At 40.5% G+C, this 19,080-nt stretch overlaps 1 protein-coding gene across 10 annotated transcripts in view; it reads left to right on the forward strand.

Moving 5' to 3' along the window:
- Window positions 1-19,080, forward strand: part of tcf7 (transcription factor 7) — a 62,930-nt gene that overhangs the window by 1,487 nt on the left and 42,363 nt on the right. For 9 of the 10 annotated variants that reach the window (XM_035177891.1, XM_035177893.1, XM_035177892.2 and 6 more), the window contains exon 3: window positions 1,455-1,561. In XM_035177891.1, the coding sequence (XP_035033782.1) occupies window positions 1,455-1,561 (107 nt within the window). Of the gene's footprint in view, window positions 1-1,454; window positions 1,562-1,631; window positions 1,997-19,080 lie in introns of those variants that run through there. The other variant, XM_047343403.1, reaches the window with a different exon arrangement.

The following is a 19,080-nucleotide window of genomic DNA, read 5'->3' on the forward strand; positions in this document are numbered from 1 at the left end:
TACAGTTTACATGTTCATAGCATCCTCCGTTTAAAAAAAGGTATGAAAACAAAATATCAGTCTCCTAAATCTGTCTCATAACATACCACATAAGTTGGTTTAAAGTTTGTCTTTTCATTTTTAAAATGATATTAGATTGTTATAAATGGGGCTTGACACCTCCGTACCACTGTAACAGGCCTGACAAAAGTAATTATATTAAAGATGTTGTGGTTGTGTGGTTTGAAATTGTTCTTTATGGGCAGAGAATGACAAAAATTTGATCAACAACAAAACATTTTACAAATCTGAGGTAATCTCTTCCCTCTGCTTACAAAATGCATGATCATTATATCGATATATTGGACATCTGGTATAGTCTTATTATCACCCAACTCTACGTGGTTATGCTGATAGTGTGATCTTCCACATGCTTTCATCTATAAAACCTTTTGCCCTTATTTTAGAAATAAAGGGTTTTTAAAGTGTACCCCTTGACATTTTATACAGTGTAGCCTTTGCCATACTTTGTCAAACCTGGTATCAACCTGGGTGCTTGAGAGGTTTATTTAAGTTTTTTTTTGTTTGGGTGGCCACCCATAAGAACAGCAATTTCACTTTCCCTCCCCTTTGGCAAATTGCAGTTTTAATTAAAGGCACCACCGTAGACTGTAGTCAGTCTCAAAACTTAATTTCAGTCATTTCTGAAATGAAAAATGTTCTCACATTGTGTTCCTTCGAGCACAATCCTCGTCAAATGTAAATTTGTGGTTACAAATGCGCCTGTTTGGGGGGTCTTGAGGAAAAAGAAATGACACCCACAGGAAACCGGAGAGAAAAATACCCACCCTGAATGATGCTGATTATGTGATTGCATTATTTCATGTTCTGTAACTCTAGTTCCGGGCAAATTAAAAGTTGTGGCACCTTCGTAAAAGTTCAGCAGTGAGGAGTGATTTGACTGGAGCACTAAAAAACTTTCTCTCTCTGTGTGTGTTTCATGCAGATAACCTAGTTATACCTCGCTTTACCTGAGCCACAGAGAGACCCCTGATGCTTATTATGGGTGGTGGTGAGAGATAGATTAACACATAGGCTACAGGAGTTGACGCCTCTCAGGCTAGGTGACGGTTGTTACGCTTTTGTCTCAAGTGTCGTCGTCTGTGCTCATACGAGGATATAACATGTAGTGACTAGAACACTTGTAAATAATTGGCCTTCTTTGTGCGCACTTGTAATTTGGATGTCAAGTTTTAGTTTTTAATCCGAAGCAGGAAGTTGAATCTTTTACATTGTGGGAGTGAGTATCAGTTTTAATTTGATTTCAATCCTTGTAGAGAGACTCCATTGTTCATCCACAACTTCTGTTATTCTCTAAACAACTAAATCAAATTGAAAATGTCTCTGCACGATTACCGGTCACCTTAGAGACCAATATAAATGTAATCTGGTCATTATTTTTTTATTTTTTTCAGTGTCGAAGCACCAAGATGGAGGCATGTACAAGACGCCGGGGTATCCTGGCTATCCCTTCATCATGCTGCCTGACCCCTACCTCCCCAACAGCTCAGTTTCTCCATCTGTAAGTCTGCTTCTCTTTCAATCCTTCTGCTGGCTGCAGTGCACATTGTCACTGCTGGTTATCTGTCTCTGTGTGTGTGTGCTGCTTTGTACACACACTCAGTGAACACATGGTTTTGTGCTTCAGGAAGGAAACTAAGTTTTATTTGATGAGCGATTAAAATGATATTCAGTGTAAGTGGTGATGCTCTTGTCACGGTCGCTCACCACATGCGGAGGAAATGTGACGAAAGAAAGCAACGTACACTCAGGGATGGAAATGTCTGTAGCGCGGGTGGCCGCTGGCTAGTATCTTTTTATTTTTGGCAGACGCAAAGACATCCTCTGTCACCAGACTTCAGTCATAACAAACAGAGACGGCGTGGAGGTGACGGATCACTAATGAGTGGAGATTCTTCTGTGCTTTTTTGGATAAAGACAGAAGATGTTTTTCTGGGTATTTCAGCTTTTTCCTATTTCTTCTGTGTATCAGATGTTGGACATTTATACACACTCACTTACATCAGCATAGAAATCACCAAGATCCTTGCTATTAGATTCAATCGACAGATGGTGGTTTAATCTATAGCCTCTTATACACTTATTTCCTACAAAATAGCATTTCTTTGGTTGTATACAGATTTTCTATTGGCTCTTTTTTTGATACATAAGATTTGCATTGTGCTTGAGTATTTATAATAGTTAGGCTGTTTTGGAGTTAAGCTTCTTTTGAGCTACTGAGATCTATAATGATTATAGTACACCCCTGTTAGTTCAACCAAAGAAACGCCTCCCTCGCCCATTCAAAATAGTCAGTTTATATCGGTGCAGTGAATACGAGTGTCTGTAGTTTAATGCAGTGAAGGTTAACGTTGGTTCGATGCTACGAGAGCCTCTGTCAGTGTGAGTTCACAGTCGCAGCCTCTGCAAATCAGTCCCAAACTTTACACATGTTCTTATTTGGCTTTGAACTGAACTGTGTTGTTTCCCCTGAAACCGCCGTAGAAAATGAAGCACTCCGTAAAACGCAGCAAAATTAAATCAAAGCGCCGCCGCCTCACGAGGGAAGGCGGCAAAAAGATCCTGTTTTTGTTTATGCCTTCGTCGGAGTTGGAAATATGATTGATGTCGTCACCCTGAGTTTTTATTTTTTCAACTGCATGCCCGGGTGAATGACGAGAGGTTTGTTGCTGCCTTTAACGGCTGTTCTAAGTGTTAAACCGCTAAAACAAACATCAGAAAGACTCATGGAAGGATTTCAAGTATGCAGTATCACTCATCCAGCCAGACAGCCCTGAAAAATTAATCATACAATCCCTTCAAGTCACCCATAAGAACCAACATCCATGGATAGGCTGACTAATTGCACCAAACATGAGCAGTTGTGCCAAATTCATTTTTCACGTGCTGTGTAATCCTGTTGCCTGAATTAACCCCCTGCTCTTGTCGGCGAGACGTTGCTGAACAGCAGAGACAACTGTTTGCGGGATCACATGTACTGTAGGCTGATCTAATATGAAGCACGGTGAATTGGGAATCTGCTTCATGGCCAGAAAATGTGATTTCTCTAATGACACCTTGAAGTTTCTCACAGTGTTTTGCACCGCAAAGTCTGGGTCAAGGCCCGGCTCAGTTAGTCGTGGGAGATTTTGACTGGGTCACGGAAGGGTCAAAAACAGCTGACTGTTCTTTCACACAATCTCCCACTACAAAAGATTCTCTCTATAAATACCTCAGGCTGCCACATAAAAAAAATATATTTCAAGCTCTTATCTCTGGGAAGATAAACTTTGATATCAATGTCATGTTATTTGTGAATCAGTCGCTCCAGTTGTACAGCGTAAAGTTGAATAAAATGTTAGAGGTTTAAAATAAACATGGGGAGCACACTTGTACTTGAATTATGTATTTATCTTCCCTATAATTAAAATCCAATCTTCCAGATTTGAATGTTGAGGAAAGAAAATTATCCTGTGTTTTTGTTTTATTGGTGAGAAAAATGTGACAAAATCTAGCTCCGCACAGGCCTTGGGTTTACACCCGGACAAAGCTACGTTAATGTCTTTGAGATTATAATTGAATGAACTGTGAGTACGATAGAACGTAGTCATATTTCCCTAAACATGCTTATAATCTTTGTTGCATAACATCGTACATCCGGCATTGCGCTGCACAAACACGGTGATCAAGTGTGATGGTATTTGTCATTTATCAGTTGGTCTCCTTCTCTTCTCTTCTCTTCTCTTCTCGTCTCTTTTCTTCTCTACTTTGCTCTACTCTTCTCGAGTGCCATCCGCAGAGCCTCTAGGAGATTGTGTTTGTTGAGAGCGGAGTGGAGGAGGAGGATGGAGGGAAGGAGTGGTGGTGGTGTTCGAGATAAAGAGCACTTTCTTCCCCTGTGTGTCTTCGGGACTCCACACAATGCTCACTTGTTGCTGCTTCCCTTGTAATTAGCCCACTGGTTGTGAGGCGGTACAGACGCATCGGGCCCCGTCTACCTGCCACTTGAAAGGGCTGAGAGTGGTGGTTTAGGGGTTTTTGAGGTGGGGGCTGATGATTATGGATGGAAGGGATGGATCGGGAACTACAGGTCTGGGAGACCTGTCGTGTTGTGGTGTTAGTACGGGACATGGTGATGCATGTTACGTCTGTGTGTGTCCGTGTCTTGCTGCTATCCTGCTGTCTTTGGACTGTGACTTTAAAAGTTTCTTGACTGCTGGTGTCTTGTTTCTTCTTCTAAAATATTTTTGAGTCATCGTTAAGTTCGTAAAAGGTTACGAGGTTACGCCCCCAGGCTAGTTTTTTTTATACAACAAAAAAAAACCCTATTCAGTGTAAGAACCTTCATGAAGATGAAATCATATTTACCAGATGTCTAGATGAGTTTTTCTCATATCAGTAATTTAATTATCATAATTACAGTATACATGATTTTCCCGTCAGCTTGGTGATAAGAATGCAGATGATGTGCTCATGTGATTCATTCTGATATTTATCAATGAAAACTCAAATCTCTTAATCGATGAACTGTAAATCAATCAACTACCATGGTTAAAATGTTCAGGTTTCAGCTTTTGAAATGTGAAGACCTTTGTCTCATAGTGTTTGTTGGACAAACCTGTGACATTTGAAGACATTGCCAACATCGTTAGCGACAGCTTCTGATGTTTTATTGGCCAAATGTTAATTCAGGAAAGTTCTTTATAGATAAATTGAAAATGATTAAAGTAGATGATCAGATGCAGCCCTACTTCTATTATTATGTTATGGCATTATTGTCTATCTATACATCAAGCTTGTTTGAAGACGGTGATGGTAATAAGTCTGTGGGAGACTGAATGTTGTCATTGTTCATCAGCTGAAGTTTCCTAAAAGCTGCTGCTGCTGTTTTCCAGTAAACAACTCTAATCTGTTGAACTCATTGTGAGAACATCAGTGAAATGACTGAAAGCTAAATATTAATTGTAATATTTGTATTTCCCCTTTCTATCCAAGGGCAAAACCTGGGTTTAGCTTTCATTGTACAAGTGGTTTCCAGAGTTTAAATATGTTGTTACTCATGCCCTTTGAATACATTTTGTGTAACTGATGCTCTGGGGATTTGAATGAGAATCTGTCAGAAGGCATTAACTACAACCATCAAAACATTTCCAAGAGCTGTTGTTGTTCTGAAAAGATAAACGTGTTATTTTCCATGTTCACCCAAACCAGATTTTGTGAAATGGACAAAAAAAGATGGATTAATCACACCCCTTATTTCTCTGGACTTATTGTTAACATCTCATATAAGACGGAAAAGCTTGTAATCTCTTACGAGAAGTCATTTGTACAAAGCGACTACACACTGGAGAGGCCCCTTCTCCCATTCAGCCGTAATACTGGTATTACAGCGTTTCATGGGGCATTTCGCTGTTGTTATATTAATGGAGATATCAGCCGTCCTCTCAGAGGAAGTGGCCAAAGACGGAGATTTGTGGGATTCAGAGATACGACTAAACTCCCTCCGCTTGTTGTCTTTGGATAAAGCTTTATCCACTGTGAGTAAGACACTGCGTATTGTGTAAGTGTGTGTGTGTGTGCGTTATTGTGGCTTAAGTTCCTTCCACTAAGTTATTTGTGTGTATCTAAGGGGCATTTTGTGTTTGTTTGTGTGTGTGTGTGTGGGTCTCTCTCTTTATCTGCATGTTTTTTCCTCAAGTTTGTTGCCTTGGGGTTGTGTTTGTTTCCAAGGTTCATGGTGCATTTTGTGTGTGTGTGTGTGTGTGTGTGTGTGTGTGTGTGTGTGTGTGTGTGTGTGTGTGTGTGTGTGTGTGTGTGTGTGTGTGTGTGTGTGTGTGTGTGTGTGTGTGTGTGTGTGTGTGTGTGTGTGTGTGTGTGTGTGTGTGTCAGACCCTCACTAGCTGTGAGTATAATGCTGTGGATTACCAAAGTCAGTGTTTCTGAAGCGATAATCGCTCTTTGTCGTCGAACCCCAGCAGAACGGAGATTCTCAATGAAGAATAACTGAGAATTATTCCCTCCATCTTTCTCCCAACTCCTTTTCCTTTTGCCTCTTTTCACCTATCCACCTCTTTTTCTTGTCTGTGCTATTTTCATCACCGTAGCTGAATCTAAGCATAGGGTTCCTCCAATTCAGCTTCCTGTCATCATTTTTTAAACTCGCATAAAGCTCCAGAATCCACATTAATCTTGAGGTACAGCGCAGCATAATAAGTACAACATCACCACACTTCACCTGGAGGACCTGGCTGTCGGAGAGCAAACACCCTGCTGAAACGTTTTGGAGAAACCTGCAGAATCTTTACCAGGGAATGTGGCAGTGTAGATGAGTGAATATAGAGTTCACCATGCTGGTGTGTTGCGCCACAGTTTCAGTGGCTGCTGTTGTTCAGGGCTTGATTATGGCTTGTGAAAGAGTTTTCTTAGAAAGCAGACACACATTAGAGAGAAGAAGTGGAAGAGGAGAGATGAAGAACAGAGTGATGAACGGTCTTATGGTCTGTTTGTATTAACCTGAGCTTATAATAATAATCCTAGGACCATACCATTATGTTCTTTTCTCTGACAGAGATTTATTAAGTTTCCCTGGAATGTGATGGACTAAACTTCTTACAACAACATGTTGTTCTCGTCTTTTATCCAGTCTAATATTTGAAACTGGCTGGTGTATTGAGAAAATATCCACCAATTGAACAACGACTTAGGAGTCATCATTCTGTTTCCGTTGCTTAAGCTGCCTTTCCAACTGCTTCACAATAAAAGCTTATCATTGTTATGCTAGAGGAAGGTTTTTAATGTCTGATTGATTTGATTGATTGACGTGATGATCCCCATTCATTTGAGCTGTGTGGCTGTGGACTCAAGCCCTGACAGAAAATCATGATATCCAAAGTTAGAGCAGAAATAAATTGGGAGAAGATGTGACGTTATCTGATTGTTGTTGGTGATTGGTTGAAATTAGCGCGTCCTCTGAAACAAAAACAGCCACCATGCTTTTTTTAATACCTCCGCCAGGGAGGATATCTTTCCAATTCTGTTTGATGTCAGCAGGATTACGTAAAAATTATTGAACCGATTTTAGTGAACCTTGCTTGAAGGGTGGATTATGGGCCTAGGAAAAAAGCCATTAACTTTTGAAGCGGATTCGATTCATTTCCAGAATAATTTTTATGAAACAAGTGAGGGATTTGTGGAGTGCAAATGTTTATGGACAAGTGGAATTTGGTGTGTCATATTTTAATGGATGTGTTTAGACTATAGATCGCAATCAGAAACTTTTACTGACCATATTTTATGAGTTTGTTGTCTATCGTGTCCAGTTTGGAAATAAAAAATAACCTCTTCTGTTTTGAGAGAAGCTTTAACTTGCCAATGCAGATTTGGCATCTAGAAGCTTAAAAACAATCTTAATGTGAGAGTTAACGGATGAAACTCCCAGTGAACTGTTTGGAGGGTTGTTATCTGAAAATTGAGAAGCTGTTTAAACATCCGATATTTGGCTGCGTGCAGTTTTCTTCATCGTCAGAGAGGCTGTGAAACTCCCTGTGATGTGGAAGCTGTGGTCACACGATGACGTCAACACCCTCAGAAGATGACCCGCTGCGCCAAAACCCTTTCATTCTCACTGTACCTGGACAGTGTCTGTAAAAGTCTTACTGTACATGTTGGGAAAAACAGTAAAGTGTTTTGTTTATAGTTTTAAGCATGTAAACTTAGTCACTGGAATTTACAAGTCAGCATGTAACGCCTCTGTGTACGAAGAGCACTATCTTTGTCTTGTTTGGGGGAATTTCCTGCTCATTTGACATTTCATCTCACAGACTGAAATTAAAAATTGACAGGAAGACCGCAAAGAGAGAGTTTTTGGGAAAGGTAGCGGTAAAGCGTTTGTCATTTCTAAGATCTCAAAATGTCCCTTTGTGGCTTTAACTAAACGGCATCACAGGGGGAAATGGCAGTTTAATTGTTTTTTCCCACTTCAACTGAAAGCTTGTTTACTTTTCTATTATTATGTAGGTGGAAATTTAGGTCTCGTGTTCTCGGCACATACACTTTTCATATGCCTCCACCTCCATTCAAAAGCTGCTGTTGCTAACAAGCTCCCATCCCCGTTTCCTCCTCCTCGTGTCTCCCACATAATACCAGGTCGATCCTCCCTAAGATCAATGGAATGGCATGTGTGTGTGCAAGCCTCTTGGATCTTGCCACTTCCTTGTTTCCCATTGTATTGTGGTGTTGACAGGGGGGTGGTTCAGCCAGCCCCTAGTCCCTTGGTAAACAATGGCAGCAACACAGGCTGAGGCCTCCCTAATCCCCCTTCATATGGACCCAAGGGCTGGGATGAGCGGCAGTGGGGCCCCTCTGCCTCTGACTGCCTATGATAAGGACCCTGCCGCTTGGATCTAAGAGGCCTAAGAGAAAAGAGGCTTTCACTATAAGGCAGCAAAAGCTGGGGTCAGATGGAAACCTTGCTTTGCAAAATGTTGCTATATATAAAAAAGTATATCAAGAATGGAGACAAGAAGTGTAAAGTAACATCCATGTTGTCAAAGTAAAAGCTTTTTTTAAAAAGCTGCTTATGTTGGAGTTTTCAGTTTGTACAGGAGCGATGGGACGAAGGAACTGGCAGAGTCTTAAATCGCCATTGTTGCAGTGTATGTAAGTGTGAGATTACAGTTGTGTAAAGTCTCAGATTAGTGAGTGAAATGAGGCTGACGATAGGGAAGCAAAGCTCCATGATTCCTCTTTGGCAAACAAGCAAATATCCTTGTTCTTTTCTCCTCATTCACATCACATGAAATGATTTATGTTGTTGTCTCATTATTTGGGATTTATTCTTTATTATTAGCCAGATATTACACCCCAATAGGCTTTGAAAAAATATGGAAAACATATGTATGTACAAGGTCGATCCTTTAACAGTAGCCGTGGTTCTCATTATCCTTGACAGAACTTAAAAGTTACTATATATTCAAAGAAATAAAATGAATTTATCGCCAACTGCTGTGGAAACTGTGGTGTTTCTCTGTAATATTTTTAAGTCTCGAACTTACTATCTGGAGTGCATTGAGATAATGTGTGTTGTAAGTTGGTGCTGTTCAAATATAATTTAATATTCATCTTTTAAAGAAACAGGGTTCAGTGGCAGTAGGGCAACAACAGATTTTATCCATAATTTTTTAAAATAGAAACCAAATAACTTGATTGACAAATTGACTTAACATCATGGATAGACATTTAAATTGTTTGTGCAAGTGTGTCAAAAGTTGGTGGTTCGATTCCTATAGCTCCTCCACTCTTCAAGTGTCCTTGGGCAAGATGCTGAACCCCTCTTTTCCTCTTTCGGACCTTTTCCACCATAAACATTGACCTTGTCAGGACCAGTCAGACCTCATGGAGACCAAAGCCTGGTTCCAAACATGAGGTCCCAAACATCATGTCTGAGGTCCTGGTTAAGTTAGTTATAAGATGTGAGTTGTGGTTAGGTTAAGGTTTGGGTTAGGCATGAAATGGTCCTGGTTAAGGTTTTGGTTAGGCTGCCAATGCATAGTCCAAATAAGTATTACTGTGCAAACCTGTGTGTGTATGTGTGTGGCCACTTGTTGGCTTGTTAATTCAGTCTCAGGGAGACTTTGGGTTCCCTGCTGCTTTGAAGAGGGACATGAAACATGAGCAGTAGATCAAAATAAATTAGGGTGTTGACAGATAAATCGACTGTAAAGATGGAGTTTAAAGAGAGAGGACTGGAGAGGTGAAGAGAGCATTATAGAGTGAAAATTAAAATACAAATGAGATAATAAAAGCAGGAGATCTTCCTCATCACCCTGCAAGCTTTGAAGGCACCAAAAAAAGAATCTGCTCAGATGACTATTTCAAGAGGCGGAAAAGTTTAAAAGAAAATCAGAAGAGGAGAAAACCCCTTTGGATGGCCCCGAGGTGTTTATACCTGTAATTATTCATCCACTTATTTCTTTCCGGCGCGTAGGGAAGGAAGGGGGGGGTCGCGGCGGAGCAGTAAAAGACAGGTGTTGGCAAAGGAAGTGTGGGTTTGTTTGATTGATATTATTAACACCGCTTTTTCTCACACAGACAAAATCTTGTGCGTCGACTCTTTCTTTTTCCTCTTAACGTCTTTGAGCAGAACATCGAATTGATTGTGGTTCCGATCAGAGTATCGTAAGAGCAACAAGTTGACAGTTGGAAACCTCATGAGCGGTTGTTACTGCTTGTGTTTCTCTTAAGTGAGACCACATTTCCCATAATTCCTCCCACGCTTCCTGTCACCAAGAGGATGCTCAAGGTCTGATATGTTGGAGGATGTTTTTTTTTTCTGCTGCTTTTCAATTTTGTGGCCATAATTCTTTCTCGTGCTGTAAACTTCAATCTCCTGCTGTGCCGTAAAGCAACATGTGACCTGTTGGTATGGAGCATGGACATGAAGATTTTATCACCTATTCATTGTTTGAGAGACATGGAACACATTTTCTGATTCCAGTGTGTCTTTTCCAATGTGAGGATTTGCTGCTTTACAGCAGAACTGGGTATAACATCCCCCAACATGTTTTGTGGTCGAGTTATGCAGGAGTATCTGCTCCAGTGATTCTGACGGGTTTTCATGTGTTTGCTTTCTTCAGTTCACTGGTCTTCTCTCTCGATGCTGTAAAGTGTGTACACAAATCATTTCCTGCAGGTATTTGATGGGGTGTGCAGAGGTCTGAGTTGAGATTTGCTTCAGAGTAACCTTTTGTCTATTGGTTGAGAGAGCGCTAAAAGAGCAGTGACAAGTTTACATGCTGTTAATGGATTCCTAAAATACCAATGGCCAAGTTAAAATGAGATAAATTGGTCATTTCAGCTTCACAGACTTGGTGTTGTCAATATATAAAAAGAGAGGAAGCGAGAGATAGAAACTGCGACAAAAGAGCAAGTTTTGAGAAGTAACTCTTTGTTTGGTCGCCAGTATTTGTTTTGCGAGGTGTGTGCGTGTGTGTGCGTGCATTTGTGAGTTGCGGGATGTTGCACCCAGGTGAGTCATTGGCCAGTGGAGCGAATCCATGCAGCGTTTCCTCTGTGTTGTTGTTTACAGAGCGAACCGTCCAGACCCCCCTCCCCCCAGATGTGTGTTCTCAGCTTGCAGTTAATCAGTGACAGCACTGTCTCTCTCACACACCAGCAGATATCAAAGTTGTCGCATATCATTCATGCTCATTCATCCACTGTTGATTGTATTTAAAAACTAGTTTCTGAGTTGGAACTTGTGTGGTTAAGCTCTGCAAAAGGACAGAAGTGATGCTATGAAATGTAGTAACTGTGATAAGATTATCACATAAGCATTTCCTGCAGCGAGGTGTTTGACCTCAGAATTCTTCATGCCCTCAGTCATAGGTTCATTGTCCTGTGTGGTGGTAGATCCAGCTCAAGTAAAAACAAGTGTAAAATGGAAAATATTCAACCTGTGTCCTGAAATATAAAGAATATAAATGGATCTAATTTCCATAAATACTTGATTAAAGGGCAAAGTCAGGTCAAATCATCTTGATGCAGTGCAGATCTGTTGTCTGTGCTCTGGCTTCAGTAAAACATTATAGAATTACCCTGTCATACATAATAAATTACTTTCTGAATCAGCTTGAATCGAAAAAAAGTGTTTCTTTCAGCACATTTTGGATTCTGTTCTTAATAAAATAATATGGAAAGGATTTTTATGAAGAATTAATAATATCAATCTGTTGTACTTTCTATATTTGGATGTTCACTAGTTCATAAAAATGAACCTGGTGCTGCTGTGTTTACCTGTTTACTTTAAGACTGAAGTGAACTCGCAGACCCATATCACAATGTTTGTTGGTTAGTTGGCCACACTCCCAACTTGTAAACATGTTGAAACCTCCCTCCCTCCCATCATCCATCCATCCATCCATCCATCCATCCATCCATCCATCCATCCATCCATCCATCCATCCATCCATCCATCCATCCATCCCTGGTCAGTGAGGAATACTCTGTTGAATACATCTCTGCTCTTCAGCAGCTTAGTTTGTCTGACAATTGAAATGGAAATACTGGCTTTGGTTATGAAAAGTGTGAACATGCATTCAAATAGACAGTTGAGAAGCCGTATATAGAAACATAGATATACATTGAAGGATTTAGTTATGCAGAGGTTCAAGCACCACAGTGTCTTGTTTTTGTCATTTGTTCTTGAAGCATCTTGTATCGATTTAACAGTTTTACTAATGAAGAATCCTGCGTCTACTCTGACTACTTCCATGCATGTACATTTTCTTTAATACTCACAACACATTTACATCAACTTTGCAAAAATATACGATCCTGACACTTTACCTTATCAGAAACCTGCAGCATCCATGTTTGTCTGTTTTTACAAACATTTTCCCAGGTAGAATTGAAAGTTGTAGTATTTTAAAACCTGTTTTTAGTTTAGATTCACGCAAAACTAAGATTTATATAAAATATCAAAATTGTAATTCAATGTGAAATCTAATTCCTGACACATTTGCAGCTGTTCAGTGGGAAATCCAACTGATGTTCTTGTGATTATAATCGGTGGTTGTCTGTAAGATTGAGAGATATCACATGACCTTTGGGAATTTAAGTCTTGTTTCATTTCCTTTTTATTGGTCACAGGTCACATTTAGCTTCTCGGGGGCTGAAAGGTCAAGTGTGTAAGTTTTTATCTCTGCTTATAAATCCAGCAAACAGACATGAAAAAATCTGATAAATGCACTTAATCATCACTTTGTCCCAATCTACTACTCACATTTATCTGCTAGAGTAAACAGAGCCCATATGTAATGTGGGTATGAGCGCCACTCAGATTGACTCTGACATTTTATACGCCTGCAGTCTCAGCCACACACGGCGTGTTTGCCTTTGTGCCGAAGCTTCTACTGTTTGCAAACAGAGTCAGTGTGACGCTCATATGAGATCGTACATGACAGTCTGCCAGGTGATCGGCCTCTTTCATCCACGCCTGTGAGGAAATTTACAACCTGTTTACACTCTCCTACTGAGAGATGGAGCCTGTGTGTGTGTGTGTGTTTCTAGAGTGAGTATCACTGCTGACTTCTGTGTCTGTGTGTGTTGTTCAATTTATTATCTGGGAATTCACATATACTCTTCTTCCACTTCACAGTGAGAGTATATCTCAGTGCAACAACATTTGCAATACAACAGTGTCAGTTTTTATGAAGGAGCCGGGACAGTTTGACATAATGACTTTGTTTACTCTCAGTAAGCACATAGCTTGGATCAGTTTGACATTTACAAAATCTGCCTATAAAGGCCTCTAAATCTAATTAACACATTATATTATGTTTGTGAAAAGGTACGAAAAACCCAAAGCATGAATACAACAATTCTCTGCTTTACAGCGGGTTATCGTTATCACAAACTCTCTGTTAGAAGGCAAATGAGTATATTTTCCAAAGGCTTGATTTAGTTTCTTGATCCACACAAACTTCTGAAACATCACTATTTACTTTTATTACAATTATTACATTATGTTGATGTTTTTCTTATTAATCTTGCAATTTAACGTGCTATAGATTTGAGGTCATATCATCTAGTCCTATATTGTGCACGTACCTCTGCTTTACTTGCTGTTTGACTCTTTACTCTTTTATTTGACCACCTTGTTGTTTTATGAGTGACATGGTAACGGACAAGAAGATCTTAGAAATTGATAAAGTCCCATGAAGACCCTCCCCTCCTCCTCCACTCATCTCGGCCTCCACGCACTTTATCATCATTGTAATATGCACTTTATTAAAATAGTGTTTGTAAAAATAGTCGCTAAAGTGAAACTCAAACCCCATCATCCTCCTCCTCCTCCGCCCCTCTCCACCCCGTGCCCGTGGCTCTGCCCAGACCAGCTGGAGCCTCCACAGCCGCATGAAGCAGCCCAGCACACATGGCTGTGATCTCGTGCACACACACACACACACACACACACACACACACACACACACACACACACACACACACACACACACACACACACACACACACACACACACACACACACACACACACAGGAGCACAAGTCTAATCCTTCTTCATATGATACTCATCTGCTGTGGGAGGGAAGCAGTCTCCGCCTTTTATGCTATATATATATTTGTATGTATATATATACACACCACTCATACTTATTCTGAAATCACATTAAGCCACACCCACATTTACTACACAGAAAAACACACTTAAAATCCTCACTCATAGTAGTTTAAGCTGCACTGTACATCTTAACTTCCTTCTTCTGCTCAAGGCACACTGACGTACTAACATACACACACAACACAGCATCAGTTTAACATGCAGTGTGCATTGTTTACCTACATTGTTTGTACTGTTTTCCCAACCATAGAGCAGGGATCATGTTTTCTGGTTTAGTTGATTTGTCTTTTAAATGTAATTGATTAGCTTGTGTTAAGTAAATAATGTCACAAAAGTCTTAAAGGTCAGTAAAAGACAATGTCAGGCAGTGAATGTGGTAATGATGATCTCTGATGAGAAGGCGATAACACTTTCTATGGAAGTTTTTTTTTTTACACGAGTCTGTGCCAACAGAGGTCAGCCGGTGTTTTCAGTAACTTAACTCCATGGATATATAATCAGCAATGCCTCAGGTTTGAGTTTTTTATTGATATTTAAGTAAAATGATCACTGCTCACACATGGAACATGTCGCCTCCTCCTGTTTGTTGATGCTGGATTCTGGATTTCGAAATACAAGGAGCCATAAAGTGCGCTGGTCCGCATTAGTTGTCATGAACCAGACATTTAATGGAGCCCACCTATAGCGACGATGTTTGGGTCAGAAATGTGATTCGCTTCACACAGAGCCTGTCCAATTAAAATTGTTTGAATAGGTTGGACATTCGTCCTGCCAGCCTATTCAATGCAGAACGGCACATAATGGAATGTATAGCTCCACCAGTGCAATTAGTTCCAGTTTAAAAGATTGAATATACAATCAAACTCATGACTGTTATAAATGCATTTGTGTGCTTTGAAGTGCAAAGCACTGAATTTTAAGTTGGGACTAGAGTTAGGGTTAGTTATGTCTCCATATTTTCTTTTAATGGCTGGCACTTTTCAATGTGTAAGTGGATATTCGTTATTTGGCTTAAACATGGAAAATCACATGAATGTCAAAATATATATATATATATATCTTAATAATCTACTGATGTCAAATCCTGTAAATCCAGATGTGACACTGCAATGACCTAATGCTAAGATGTTAAATCTTGTTAGAAACCTGAGTGCATCTTCACTGATTTTAGAATAGTCTCTCAGCTGATAATATTCAGTTTCATTGTAGAACTCAACACTTCATACAATGCTAGCTTGTGTTGATTCTCAGTTCTAGCGCCCCCTTCCTGCCTTCCACGAGGTTTGGCGATGTCGAGCGTGTCAGTGACTTGAGTCACTTGTTTGAAGTAGTTTCATAAGTGATGTTAAAAACACCATGTTGTGCCATTGGAGAACCGCACAGAGAGAAAATGAGTCCCAGGTGAATGTGTGGCCGCCAACTGCTCGAGCTCTGTGATGACTTCAGTCTGTGTAAGCTCATGTTATTTGGCTCCGCTTCCATGTGTTAATTTCATTTTCAAGCCAGAAAAAGGGGAGACGGAGGAATTCCCTCTTCAACAAGCTTCCTCAAAAGGCGTTCGGCCATGCGTCAAATTGATTTCCTACCTTTGTTTTTTGGAGTAAGGAAAGAGACCCATCCTCACAGTTTGTGGCCATGGGAAGCTTTTCTATGGGTCTACAGAGAGAAAGAGACCTAACACTTACGCACTAACACAGACACGTGATAGGAGTGTAACCTTCCTCACTGGCCTTCATTCTTCGATTAGTACTGGACTGGGAGAAAATGTTTACCGTGCTTCTGATAATTGCGTCAGGATTTCAGAGTCAATGGAAATGAGAGGGGCAGGAGCGACACAAGGCCTTGAGGAAACGAGGAGGGGTGTTGTTTTCATGAAAGAGGATGGGAGGGTTTATGGGTGGAGCAGAAAGAGGAGTGGAATGGTAGAGAGAGAAAAATCCAAAACAAGTTGCTTTACTGACAAATCCTGTTGTTGTTGACACCAAACATCTCATATGTTAGATGCAGGAAGTAATAGAGCGCATTAAGCATTGTTGTTGTTTTTAGAGTGTGTGTGTGTGTGTGTGTGTGTGTGTGAAGGTCCTGTGGTAAATTGGCGTGTGTGAGCATTTTTTAAAGCTTAAAATCTAGAGCAACTGTGATGTATACAGCATTGTGTGGTGTGCGGTGACCATCTGTGTGTATGTGTGAGGGGTGTGTGTGTGCCTGCTGGTGTAGGTATTGCACATTGTACAGGACATGTATGTGGGAAACACTGTATGCACCGATGAAAGGGATGAGGTGGGTGGGCAGGAAGTGAAGAACAAAAGAAACGCATCATCTGATTTATCAGATGGCTGCAGATTGAGTTGATCAGATGTGGGAAAGACACGGTGGAGAAAGAAGAGGGGAAAGTGGATGCAGAAGAGTCGGAGAAGAGTTGAAAGAGGTAGAATGATTGACAGACAGTGTGAGAGAGAGAGAGAGAGAGAGAGAAAGAGAGAGAACAATGAAGGTAGAGAAGATAACTGCAGTATAGCGGAAGGGAGTTAGCAGTAAACAATGAGAAGCCGGTAACCGCGTTGTGCACCTGGTGAAACAAAACCACAGCCCCAGTTGAAACAGCCTCTTAAGAAAACCTTTAACCGTTTAAACACTTCACTCAATGGAAATCAACACCAATCCAGAGCGAGTCTGAATCTCGAAAGTCAGTTTTTCCTTTTCAACATTAGAAAGTGAACTTGTTTGAAGAAACCAAAGATGGCAGCAAAATGATCGAGACTGAATCATTTTCACTTTGTTGATGCCTCTTCTTTGTAGTTTGTGTTTTCTGGTTTGATTGGTCAAACTGGAAACCTTAAGGATTCTGGCCTCAAATCTTGTCCCTCACCTACAGATTCTGCACATTCACAAATGTACAATCTGTATGTAGAGGTTACAGAGCTGATAAAGTACCTGGGTTGGAATGGATAAAAACATTTTGTGCCTCGCTTGAAAATACTCAAAGGTTTTGAGCCCAAAGATCCGATTTGGGCTTGAAACACCTTTCTTATTCAAATGTATTAAAAGATGTTTAAAGAGCCTGTTCAACATCCTTCAGTGGCAGAATTCACACATGCAATGATTCAGACTCGGCACCTGGACAAGAGAGATGAGTGTGTTACGCAAATTGAAACCTACCCAGGTACTTTTAATAATAGAAAACCAAGGTTGGGTTATTGAGTTTTTTGTTAGTGTGTTTTTGGAGAGTTTTATTTTTTTACTTCGGTGGAGCAGCCTATTCATGATGAGAGAAAACAGTATGTCCACGAACTGTGGGAGGAAGCTGGGGTACCTTGAGAACACCCACACAGATATGAGGGAGAACATGCAACCTCCACAGAAACTCTCTGAATCGAATCAGGATTCAAACCAAGAACCTTCTTGCTATTAGAGGCATGGCTAACCGCTGTGCTGCCCATTATCAGTACATCTTGTTGTTGAAAGAAAATTTCGCTTCAGGTTTATTGCATTTGGACAAAAAAAAGCAAAAGAAAAGTTATTGATTGAAACAATATGAAGCATGAATATGATGCATAGTTATTTGTTTTGATCAAAGTATGAATCCAGGCGCCATTGATTAGCCGTTTTTTTTCTTTCATTAAGAGGGAATGTAAGAAGATTGGCTATTTCCTGACAGACAGAAATTCAGTCAGACAGACAGGCTCCAGCGATGACGTTTTTATGATCCCCTCGTCGACTCTCCCCTCCAGACAGAAGCAGATTTACAACAGGCACAGGCACAGGCACAGTCATCAGCCCATTGTCAGGACCCCAGAGGACTCATTCCCCCAGAGCCCACCCCAAACTCCCCCGCTGAGCCGCAGATCACGGCGACTGTCACCACTTCTCTCCTCTCGGTCCCGTAGACATTCTTTTGCTCTTCGTCTCTCTCCTTCACCTCATCTCTCACTCTAATTTCCTTTTTAGTTTAAAAACAGCACCCATGGTCTTAATACTGCCAATTAAAGGCAGCCATAACTCTGACACGGCCACAAGCAGCGCAGTGTAAGTGCCATCCAGGCTCCAGTCGATCTCCCCGCAGAGTCGACATGAATCCCAGGCCAATGGAGGCAATACTGGTTTCAATCAAGCATCCATTAGCTGAACATCAAGTCAGTGGTATGCTATTTTGATTAGAGGAAGTAGGGGAGAGGACTGCTGATTTATTTTTTTCGCTTTCGGTCTTTCCTCCTTTTGTGAATTTCAGCACAGGGAGAGAAAGTCCTCAAATGTCCCCGGAGTCTCTGCTTTTAATTCAAAAATGCGACAGCGCCAGATAAACAGATATAATAATGACATCATTGATAATTCCAACTATATTATGACAAAATTGTGGCATGTACTGGAGGATGCATTTGTCTAGTGTTAAAAACATTAACACATCATTGTTATTTAAAGTTTATGGTTATGGTTTTTTAACCTTTATTTGAACAGGCTCCTTGTCTCGCACAACTTAAACCAATTGGTTGCAAAGAATTAGCAACAAAGACTTACGACATTTGAAATACTTTCACATTCAATCCTCCCATTAAAGGTTTAGAGTTTTTTTTTCCATTGTGCTAATACAATATAATGCAGAGTTAAATTTCTGTCTCCCTTTTACACATCCACAAATGTACTATCCTCCCCCCCGCTCCCTCTCATCTCATCGAGCAATAAACCCCCTCCCCTACGTATGCAATCTGTCCCAAATTTAGCCACATCTAAGAAACACAGCTCCACAAACACATTATTCATTGCCCTCATATCCATTTAACACATTTTTAATCAGCTGACATCATAGGATTGCAAACAAATTAAGGACAGGATTATTTCATATTCTTTAGAAACTTTTGATTCTCTGGTTTTCCAGAATTTCTCCAATGCCTCAGAACAGGCCAG

Source organism: Hippoglossus stenolepis, chromosome 15 (assembly GCF_022539355.2).
Source record: "Hippoglossus stenolepis isolate QCI-W04-F060 chromosome 15, HSTE1.2, whole genome shotgun sequence".
NCBI lineage: Eukaryota > Metazoa > Chordata > Actinopteri > Pleuronectiformes > Pleuronectidae > Hippoglossus > Hippoglossus stenolepis.